Source organism: Sinocyclocheilus grahami, unplaced genomic scaffold (assembly GCF_001515645.1).
Source record: "Sinocyclocheilus grahami isolate Dianchi unplaced genomic scaffold, SAMN03320097.WGS_v1.1 scaffold383.1, whole genome shotgun sequence".
Taxonomy (NCBI): Eukaryota; Metazoa; Chordata; class Actinopteri; order Cypriniformes; family Cyprinidae; genus Sinocyclocheilus; species Sinocyclocheilus grahami.
The window spans coordinates 507,069-517,871 of record NW_015505562.1 but is presented as its reverse complement, the minus strand read 5'-3'; the positions used below and the strand labels follow the sequence as shown (position 1 = coordinate 517,871).

The following is a 10,803-nucleotide window of genomic DNA, read 5'->3' as shown; positions in this document are numbered from 1 at the left end:
TTTTCTTTACCATGGAGAGGATCCTCCGATCTTCCACCAATGTTGTCCTCCGTGGACGTCCAGGCCTTTTTATGTTGCTGAGCTCACCAGTGCGTTCTTTTTTTCTCAGAATGTACCGAACTGTTGATTTGGCCACTCCTAACGTTCCTGCTATCTCTCTGATGGATTTGTTTTGATTTTGAAGCCTAACAATTGTCTGTTTCACCTGCATGGAGAGATCCTTTGACCGCATGATGTGGTTCACAGCAACAGATTCCAAATACAAATAGCACACTTAGAATCAACTCCAGAACTTTTACCTGTTTAATTCATTTAGAAATAATGAAGGAATAGCCCACATCTGTCCATGAAAAGGCTTTTGAGTCAACTGTCCAATTACTTATGTCCCTTGAAAAAGGCAGGATGTACATGATGAAGAGCTGTAATTCCTTAATCCAATTGTGATGAGAATACCATCAAATTAAAGCTGTGTGCACTTTAAGCCCATATTCATTATATAACTGTAACTTGAATATGTTTTGGTCAACAGCTAAAATAATAAAACTTGTGCCTGTGTCCAAATATATGTGAACCTAACTATCACATGAGATTTGTTTATTTTACACTTTTGCACCTTTTTTTTTAGCTTAAAAATGGTAACTATGCACTGCCATTAAATAGACAAGTATATATGCTGCATGTCAACCAGAGCTTCACAGGTCTGAACACTCAGATTCAAAACTCCAAAGTAGTGAAAAGTTGTGATTTTAAACGTACCTTGTGCTTCTGTCCCTGATAATCCATACATTTTTATCACATTTTGTTGTGTGCGATATTTAGCTAAATGACACAGAAGATAATTAATGAATAACATTTGTAGAGCATCAATTAAAATGCAAATCAAAGATCACAAAATAAAGACCATTTTTTAACTCCAGGGACCAGTTGCATAAACTCTTTAGACTAGTCTTAAAAAGTTAGTCACCTGTTCTTTTCTCTTCAAGACTGGCCATAACTTTTTTAATTCAGTTATGAAAAGGTAGATTGTTCTTATTTGTACTGGAAAAGTAAGACTGATTACCCCTTTGGCAACTGCTAGTTGGTCAAACTAGTTCTTAAGACACAGTCTTAACATGGTGGCTAAGTTTATGCAACTGGCCCCAGATCTTCTTGAATCTAACTGGCGAAAACTATGTCATTATTGTTGCACATCTGGGAAACTCAAAGCCATATCATATACATATTTTGAGGTTATGAACACCTATATGTCTTACCCTTATTTCGTCCTTGGCAAATGAAGTAAAAGGCAACAGCCATTGAGATCACCACGATAATAGCACCGATGGTGGCTAAAATAACTGGTAGAATGATATTCTCATCTGTTTGTGGAATACATAATTACAAGAACATAACAATAAATAATCGTAACCCAGATTCATCATAAACGCTGTACTTCAGCCAGAAGTTATTGTAATGTGCATGAAGTTGACCTGTGAGGCAGTCTTTCAAAGCAAAACTGGTGCTCTTTAGGCTAACTTCATTTTTCACAGTGCAAGTAAAGACTGAATCAGGCTTCTCCTCCTTGCTGATATGAAGTTCTTGTCCAGAGTGTTGTATCGAATTTGATCCAGTCCATTCAAAGGTTGTTTGGAACTGAGATGAAACGGAGCAGAATAGTGTTTTTGATTCTGTAATATTGTTCAGTATACAGGTCACATTAGGCTCCTGCACAGCATCTGATGGAAACATAGAGAATACGGGAAAAATATGTTTTTATAAAAACACGCTCAAGCTAAATAACATGGCTACAAGATGCTGAAATGTTTGAAACATATACCAACTAGTAGACTTGCTGGGCTTAAGATGGTTAATCATATTTATTTAGTGTAAAATTCTCAGAAATACCCATTATGTTTTGTTGCATTCTTTTGTCATACATAGAAGTCCAGCTTGATATTATTATTAGTAGTAATACTATTAATAGTATTATTGTTGCTGCTTATTTTGCATTGGTTAAAAAAGTGACTTCTTGGAAAGTCTAGAACTTTTATTGTTTAAACCATGTTTATACCATCACAATGTGATTCATTACATTCATCAACAGAATATGGCAGCATCTCAGGCTCTTGAAAAACCAGCATAGTTGGTACAGTATTTTGCATGCTAGTGTCCATTGCATGCTAGTAATGGCGAGCAGCATGATTATGCGGATATGCCAGCCAAGCCAACATTACTAACCAACAATATTGGTGTCTTTTTTCATTCTCCATTGCAAAAAGGCACTTACCAATAACTTGAACTTCATTTTCAGAATTTTGAAGCTTTCCATCGATCTGTATTGCAGACCTATAAATCCCACTGTCCTGGCTGGTCATGCGAAGAACAGAGAGCTGCCCAGTAGTGATTTGAATCTCTGATCTTCTTCTAAATTGACCATACTCTTGAAATTCGTTCAAATCATGTTCAGCCACCTTGTTACCATTGAATGTCCACAAAATGTCTTCAGGATTTCCTTGTACATTTGGATCTAAAGTCACACTCTTCCCATTCTCAACATAGATGATAGAAGTTACAGCATCTGAATAACATTTATAAGATCATGTTGCAAGGTTAAACATCTAAAACATACTCATCTAAAAGTTATCAACACAAGTTTTTTTACATTGAAAACGATAACCTCAATGCAATAGTGTATTAGCTTGTTTCCTAACAGGTCCTAAATACAATTTTGGCTGCTACTTCAGCCTTGTCTTTAACATTAGGATACTTCAGCAAAGACATGGATTTGTGGATACAGTCTAATTCAATGTTTGCTTAACCTGTACATGTTCTGAAGCACTTGTTATGCAACCCATAACGATTAGAACAGATTATCGAAAATAACTCAACTTTCAATATCATCTAAAATATGATGCAAAAAAACTATGGTCAGTTATAAACAACATTACTTACTGAATCTTGATAATATTACACAGACGAAAAGATGAAATACTTCCCCGAGCGTTTTCATTTTCTTTCACTTTCGTACTGTCTCAGCTGTTTCAGGTAAAACTGGTCCACCCACCCACCTTCAGGGAATCTGTAGTGAGACTCTAGCATTGAGTGGCTTTTGTGCATTTGCATCAGTCTGAAACTGTTTTTAAAACATGAATGGGTAGGCTATATGTAGATGGGCCTGTGACAGTTTTACCTCTGACTGCATTATTGTAAGTTGCCACACCTGAACTTCCTCAAAGGAAAAGGTATGTCATTCATATTTAAATAACGACCTGTTTATCCAGTCACACCAAGCTCCACCCCAGCTGTTAAAGCGATACTTCACTCAAAAATGAAAATTCTGTTATTACTTAACCTTAAATTGTTCCAAACCTGTATGAGTTTATTTCTTCTGTTCAACGCAAAAGAAGATATTTTGGAGAATATGTGTAACCAAACCCCACTGACACCTCATTGTGTCACCACTTCTATTACATTGTGACTTTAAACATTACATAACGTGAACAAACATTCATAAACACGAGGACAACAGAGCCAACATCAAGTTGGAAGGAAAATTCATTTACATTGTGTACAAATATGCAAATTTATTTACATGGCATACAAATCTGATGTCAATAAAAGTCTAGGCCTGGGGTGCCCAAACTCGGTCCTTGAGGGCCGGTGTCCTGCAGAGTTTAGCTCCAACTTGCCTCAACACACCAGCTGGTAAGTTTCTAGTATGCCTATAAGAGCTTGATTAGTTCAGGTGTGTTTAATTGGGGTTGGAGCTAAACTTTGAAGGACACCGGCCCTCCAGGACCCGAGTTTGGGCACCCCTGGTCTAGGCCCTATATCAGTCACAGACTCAAATCTGTTTGCATTATGGGAGAATTTCTAGAATTATGAACATTCAGCTACAGCTTTACAAACATCATTCATGTGTGGTAGCAGATCAGACAAGTTATATTTCTAAAGCAAAGGCTCAAAATTGATCACAAACAAAAGCACATTTATGTACAGGTTTGAAGCAGAGTACAAAACCAATTCACAAACCTAAACCTAGCATTACTATTTTTGTTGGTTTGGTGTGTGTATAAGTGGATTACACGGTAAATGCAAAATTATGTGAATTTTTTGTATTTTTTAAAAGCCTTTTAAAGACAACCTACTGTAATAGACCTTGTCAGGGTAGTGCAATATAAGAAAAGAGTCCAAAAAAAAAATGTGTATAAAATGTATATAATGAAAATCACGTGTTCTTTAACTTTGTAAAGACTGTAAGTCTATTCCTCCCAGCCTCATCCATAAAATTCAATATGGCGTCTATCTACCCTGACTTAGGTCTATACAGGGGTTGGCAAGTTTTTTTTTGTCAACGTTGAAACCTAATAATTCATGTTATCCCAGCATAACATTATCAGTAGGGTAGTGCAATATAAGAAAAGAGTCCAAAAAAAAATGTGTATAAAATGTATATAATGAAAATCACGTGTTCTTTAACTTTGTAAAGACTGTAAGTCTATTCCTCCCAGCCTCATCCATAAAATTCAATATGGTGTCTATCTACCCTGACTTAGGTCTATACAGGGGTTGGCAAGTTTTTTTTTGTCAACGTTGAAACCTAATAATTCATGTTATCCCAGCATAACATTATCAGTCACAGACTTGATTAATTGATTTGCAGACTGACAAATTAATAAAGCACAATTTTAAATATTTCTGAAGCAATTGTCAGACAATTTAAATGTGTTTTAAACATTTCAATCCTAAAAGTATTTTATTTTCAGGCTTAAGCTAGACTTTGAATCTCTTGATGTTGTAGTTCACCCGTCACTGTCATTATGTGGAATTTTAAAGAAACTGAGCTGAAAAATGTCAACACTGATAGCATAACTTATTTTGCACTCAAAGCTAAGAGTATCAAATACAACAAAACTGTAAGCTGCCATCCACTCAGTTGTGCAGCACAACTGAAGAAAAATGTACTTGTCTGAAAGCACCGAGCTAGCTGCTACTTTAACCTGCACTGCAGTTTCAGTGGTTTGTGATATGCAGTGGTTGCACACATGGTTTATCAGAGCTGCTGTTTACAGGCACAAGTTAATTCTCATACATTAATAGTATTTATAGCTTTGGCTATGAAAAAAAATGATAAACTGAAAGTATAGATTATCATGCAGCTGTGAGGGACTTTAAATGAAATACATTCATCTGTCTTGCTCATGTGCCAGTGTAAGATGTTGGCACTCGTGGCACTGGTTGCCAACCCCTATAGTAAAGCATCAAATGACTCAGAGTGATGTCAAATAATAATTAAAATGTTTGTCAGGAGTTGATTAGATATGAAATGTTGATCAAACAAGCAACCAAAATGCTTTTTTTAGATTTTGCATGTAACTTTGCAGTCAACAGAAAATTAGGAAACGTATAGGCCTATTGTACAGTAATATTTTTCCAAGTTTCTTAAAAGTGAAATGATTACATACTATTGTGAATGTATGTAATCATATAATTGATAAAAATGTAACTGCAATCTGATCATGAGCATTTTAAAACAACAATCTAATCGCAAGAAGGCACGAGAGTAAGGCCATTTTTTTCAGCCCACAGACAGTCTTTCTTCTTCTTCAGTTCAGGTTTCTTCTTGTGGCCCTTTCTCAACAACAATAGTATGACCAATACAAGAAAGCAAATCAGAGGAATAGCGATTGCCAATGTTATTCCCAATGGGTCTATCTGTTTTTCAGAATCACCTGTGGAAACAAATCAAATGTTAGATTGTTGCTTTCTGTAAAGGAAAATATATTTTATTGTTATAAAATAACATTCATAGTTTTGTATATGCATTTGATTTAATGGTTGAATGTGCTGTATGGTTTTTGTTTGTTTGTTTTTTATATCACACATGAATTATCCATACATGACAGATATCACTAAAATAGACTCTGGAAACAGCAAAAAAAAAAAAAAATATATATATATAGGGAGGCCCTTAGACAAACCACCTAATCAGAAAATGATTATCTGTACTTTTTACATATTTGGCCATTGAGTCAAGGCTTGATTGGATTGATACAGCAGCATTGTGCATATATGTACAGTATATAATTTGGCCAAACAGTATGTATGTATATATTTTCTTGCAAGCTAAATAAAATAGCATTTTTTTTACTGGTGCAGGAAGGCTCCTAAAAGCATGAGATGGACATACAGTATTTAACCTAACCATAACCTACTCTTAAAATTAAAGGGAGGTTGATATGAATGGTATACAGGCCCCTATGCCTAACCCAAGCCTGACCCAAAAATTAGCTCTAGACCTCACCCTAAAATCGGATTGGCTGTTAGGGATGTTGTTCCAGGAACATGTCCTACTTTGTGAAATTATGGTTAGCGTATGGTTGAAGGGATGTGAGCAGGCTAATTTAGTGACTAAAGCCTAGTGGAAATGATTAAAATAGTTAAAAACACGTAGAACATCTTACCTTCAGTGTGAACATAGATGGAGAGCTCTCCAGATTTATCTGAAGCAAATTTCTTCCAGGTGTTAGCAGTTAGAAGCCACTCCTCAACCTGACAGTAGTATTGCCCCATATCAGTGGGGTTGATCTGTGGCACAGTCAGTTTATAGTGTGTGGCAAGTGGTCGTCCAAACAGAAGATTTTTATCGCTAATTGCACTGTGTAAAGTACCGTCACGCCTGGCGGTGAAGATGGTGACTGGTCCTTCTTCCTCCTGAACCTTGAACCAGGTGACCTCAAAGACAGACTTATCACTGGATTGTGAGTCAATGACACAGTCAATGGTGAATGCAGTCTGATGATTGGTAATGTTAAATGTTCGGTTCTCCTTCTGAACATGCAGTTTAATTTCTGTTTAAATTAAACACAACATCAAAGGTCAAACAAGAAATTCAATTTTTCATCAAGGGGCAATATTTGCCCTTTAAATTGATTAAATTTATATTTTGGGGCATTTTTGTATGCATCCCCTTTTCATGTAAATTCTTAAATGTTTTCAATAAATGCAATTAGATTAATAAGACACAGGGCTGTTACCAATCATATGATATATGATATCAGTATCACCAAAAACATCTTTGCACTGTAGAGGTGGCACAGTAGCTACATCTGAATTGGTTTTTAAATGTATTTACATAGACTGTTTAATGGAGCTCAGAGATGCCATGAATTTAATGTTTTAAATATCAATTGAATATAGAAATACTAAATGGGGGGAAAATAATTATACTTTAAATATTAAACTAAAACCACCAGTAGGTGGTAGAAAGCCAATGATTCATTTATTAAATCCATTCAAAATGGCTGATTCACTCAGAAATTAAGCACATAACTGTCTTCATGAATGAGTCATTGAATCATTGACTCACTTGATACATTCAAAAATGTTGAATAAATCAGGAAAGAAAAAGCTGTGTTTATGGGAGAAGCAAAGGTTCTCTTATGATTCAGTTTGAAACTATTTTTCTTGGATAAAGCAAAAACAGTCGATACAAACAATTTTGTGTCTAAAATGGACATCACTTAATATTAACATAAATCAGCCTTATTTGCAATATATTAATGTATTTTTTTAAATACCATTATATAAAGTAGAAAATATTAATAATTCTATCAGGAGGACAAATGAGCTAAAGGCTGTACTAATAGGCCAATATAGTATTTCAAAACTGGACTACTACCAGACAGATGGCTACACTAATCAGCATCAAAAGTTAAGCCTGATTGGGCATGTTCCATTTGTTTCCACTGGCCCTCACAATCAAGTTGGTATTGCTTAACTCTGCACTGGTAGCTTCCATTATCACCTATATCAGAGTTTAATACAACCAGATGGAAAGTATCAGGTGTAGGTCTTCAGAAGTCTAACCTGTGCTTGTTGCTGGTTCTCTGTGTGTAGACAACTGTTATAAGAGTATGACAATAAATTAGTACTTATTCTGTGCAATTATATGTAACAAGGACACATACAAATAAAATACAATGTGACCAGGTTGGGTTAGTGGTAAGTTTAACAGTTTTTGGGGATAGGGTACTGAGTATAATATATATAAAATATTTGAAGGTGAATGTATCTTTTCAACATAATACACTTTGAATAAAAGACTGTATTTACCAGGTTTGTGTACAATCACAGCTAACGGGTTGGAGTTCTTCAAGGCTTTCTGTACATCCTTTTGATAGGCATCAACTTGACACTGGTACTGTCCTTCTTGTTGCTTGCTGGCTCTCGGCACCATGAGAATGAAATGAGTGTCTGACGGCTGTTGAATGGACAGCTGATAGTTTCTCTGATCTGCTCTCCAGTGTAAAATCTAAAAGAGCCTCTGGTTTAAATTACAGAATATAAATCTCACCGATTCGTTTGATCTCCACATTGCATGCTGTGGTGGTTTTGTGGGCAATCTGTGTCCAGGAACGGTCTGGGTCTTGGATCCACTCAATGGCTTTGCAGAAGAACTTCCCCTGGTCTGACTGCTGCACTTGAGGCATCTTCAGTCTGTAGGTTGTGTCCTCCACCTTATCCATGCTGATAAGACCAGCACGATAGCCATCCTCAAATCCAGCTCCTGGCTTTACAGTCAGATCTTTGTCCAGAGTAATGATTGGCCGGGGGATTTCATCCTCTTCACCATGAAGAAACCAGGTGACCGACAGATGAGTGTGTTGAAAAGTCTGGCTGGAGACCTGGCACTCAAGCTGAAGAGGATCACCTTCAGACAAGCTCTGAGAGGGAGAGCCAGAGTATGATGCCTCCAGGGTGTCTGCAATCACTGCGGATAAAACAGTCTTTTTTTTTTCTTTTTTGGCATTGAAAATGTATTAACAAAGTGACAAAAAATTATTGACCAATATGCATGTTTCAATGCCAATACCAGCATCTAGAGAACTGATACCAGCTGATACTACATCAGTGACTGATGGCTGATGCAGTCGTGTTTAATATAAATATAGCTTATAGCCAGTCACCTTCTTTTGGGATACATGGGGAATGTGAATGGGTGTTAAAAGGATGGATTTCTCTTTCAATAATCTCAAAATGCCAGATAATCTCGTTAAACCCTCAAACCTTCAAAATAAATAAATATCTTACCATTAAGCTTTGTTTCTGCAGCATAATCTCCGTAATATGCACCACCTGTGTGTAGGGTCTCACAGAGCAAATCACCTGCATCATTCTCCAGCAAATTGTTGATTGTCAAGAGAACTGAAGATCCAGACAGCCTTTGAATATACATCTCTTTATTTCTTATTCTACCGGAGAACATTCCGTAGGCAAACTCTGGGTCACTGGTACTGATCATATTTAATTCCACATTTGGTTTCTTGAGAATGAACTGAAAATCCCGGTTAGATGGGCCTGTAAACCCTGTAACATTACAGGATATGGAGATGGGATATCCTTTCACTCTATACAGAGGACCTTCCTGGATCTGGACCTGAATCTGACCACTGCACAGATCTGTGTGGAGAGAGGAATTACATCATTAAAGCAAACCTTTAAGAGAAATTTCACTTTGATTTGCTATTGTTTTTGCATCTCACTCACATGCACATTGTGTTTACTATACCTCTGCCTGTATTTTTGTCCATTTCTAGGTGTTGCTGATTATCAATAAATTTCAGCTTTTCATTATTACTGCTGCCTGTGTTGTTACTGTAGTCATTCTGCATGTGTTAAAGTGATTTTTTTTTTCATTTACAACCCATTTTGGGTTCATTTTAACATTTTAACCCAGCAGCAGATATTTTTAAACATTTTTAAACTTTAAAAGAAAAAAAGCCCAGCATGCTGGGTCAAACATTTAACCCAACCCTGGGGTCAAAAGGACAAAACAACTCAGAACTGCATCTCTTGTTGCCAAAACACATTTTTCATACAACTCTGACAGAAATTTTGTCATGCCAATGCTATAATTTGATTGGTTATCAAGGCACACGTGATCCAAGTTCGTCATTTTCTCCAATGGTAGAACCACTGAGGTTTGTATGTCCACATAAGATGACCATTGCTGAATCCCAAATTGCATACTATCTGTTCTAAATAGTATTCAAAATTAGAATTAGTGCGGCCCAAATTGTAGTATGTTAAAATTAGTATTACAAACGTTCACAAATGTTCTAATATTTCTGGTGGAAATTCAAAATGCACATCCATGCATACTCTAACTGTTGGGTTCCCAAACCTGTCCTGCTCTGCACATTTTGTATGTCTCCCTAATCAGACACACCCAATTTAGTTCTTGCAGTCTCTACTAACGAGCTGATGAGTGGAATCAGGTGTGTTAGATAAGGGAGACATACAAAAGGTGCAGCGCAGGGGGGCCTCCAGGACAGGTTTGGGAACCACTAGGACTTTTGCACCCATTCAAGCCAGGGAATGATCACCCCCTGCTGGCCAGTCTAAAACCAGCTCCAGCAGCAAGCTAGTTTTTCACAACGGCCTACCAGCCATCAGAATGTGCTACCAGCTTCAAAAAGAAATCAAAAAGTCAAATTCGTAATTGAGGTGGGGAATTCATGACAACAGAATGAAGCTTTTGCTGTTTTTTCTTCTTTCAGTGATGCTGTGAATACTGTATATATTGTTTTCTATATATATATATACTGTATATATATTGTTTTCTATATATATATATACTGTATATATATTGTTTTCAATATATTTATATATAATTATTATTCTTTTGAAGAGTGAGAAGTCACCCAAAAATTGTCATCCTTTACTCATCTCTGTGTCCTTCCAAACTTGTATGACTTCCTTTACTGTGGAATAACAAAAGAAAGTAATTTAAAAAAATGTTGGAAACATGTCTATAGGGTA

At 36.3% G+C, this 10,803-nt stretch overlaps 2 protein-coding genes across 2 annotated transcripts in view; both read right to left on the bottom strand.

The window, feature by feature from the left end:
- LOC107549922 (uncharacterized) overlaps positions 1-3,258 on the bottom strand; it is a 9,638-nt gene extending 6,380 nt beyond the window's left edge. Inside the window, exons 1-5 of the mRNA XM_016231107.1 lie at positions 2,932-3,258; positions 2,267-2,557; positions 1,470-1,715; positions 1,254-1,358; positions 757-819 (exon numbers count right to left, since the gene is read on the bottom strand). Coding sequence (XP_016086593.1) covers positions 757-819; positions 1,254-1,358; positions 1,470-1,715; positions 2,267-2,557; positions 2,932-2,989 — 763 coding nt within the window. The 5' untranslated portion in view covers positions 2,990-3,258. The remainder of the gene's footprint in view (positions 1-756; positions 820-1,253; positions 1,359-1,469; positions 1,716-2,266; positions 2,558-2,931) is intronic.
- Positions 3,259-4,392: 1,134 nt separating this feature from the next.
- LOC107549899 (immunoglobulin superfamily member 3-like) lies at positions 4,393-9,572 on the bottom strand. The gene is made up of 6 exons (XM_016231084.1): positions 9,551-9,572; positions 9,073-9,441; positions 8,336-8,752; positions 8,095-8,274; positions 6,444-6,830; positions 4,393-5,711 (listed from the first exon to the last, which is right to left on the bottom strand). The coding sequence occupies exons 1-6, from the start codon at positions 9,570-9,572 to the stop codon at positions 5,521-5,523; spliced, it is 1,566 nt and encodes a 521-aa protein (XP_016086570.1). The 3' UTR covers positions 4,393-5,520.
- Positions 9,573-10,803: the final 1,231 nt, after the last annotated feature.

What these genes read in the sequence shown, in the direction of transcription:
- LOC107549899 (XM_016231084.1), bottom strand. Translation starts at nt 9,572, where the DNA reads ATGGACAAAAATACAGGCAGAG. An exon ending in TGTGGAGATCAAACGAATCG is followed by an intron (nt 8,275 to 8,335) that starts GTGAGATTTATA and finishes ACTGGAGAGCAG; the next exon opens with ATCAGAGAAACTATCAGCTG. An exon ending in CATCTATGTTCACACTGAAG is followed by an intron (nt 5,712 to 6,443) that starts GTAAGATGTTCT and finishes TTGTTTCCACAG; the next exon opens with GTGATTCTGAAAAACAGATA.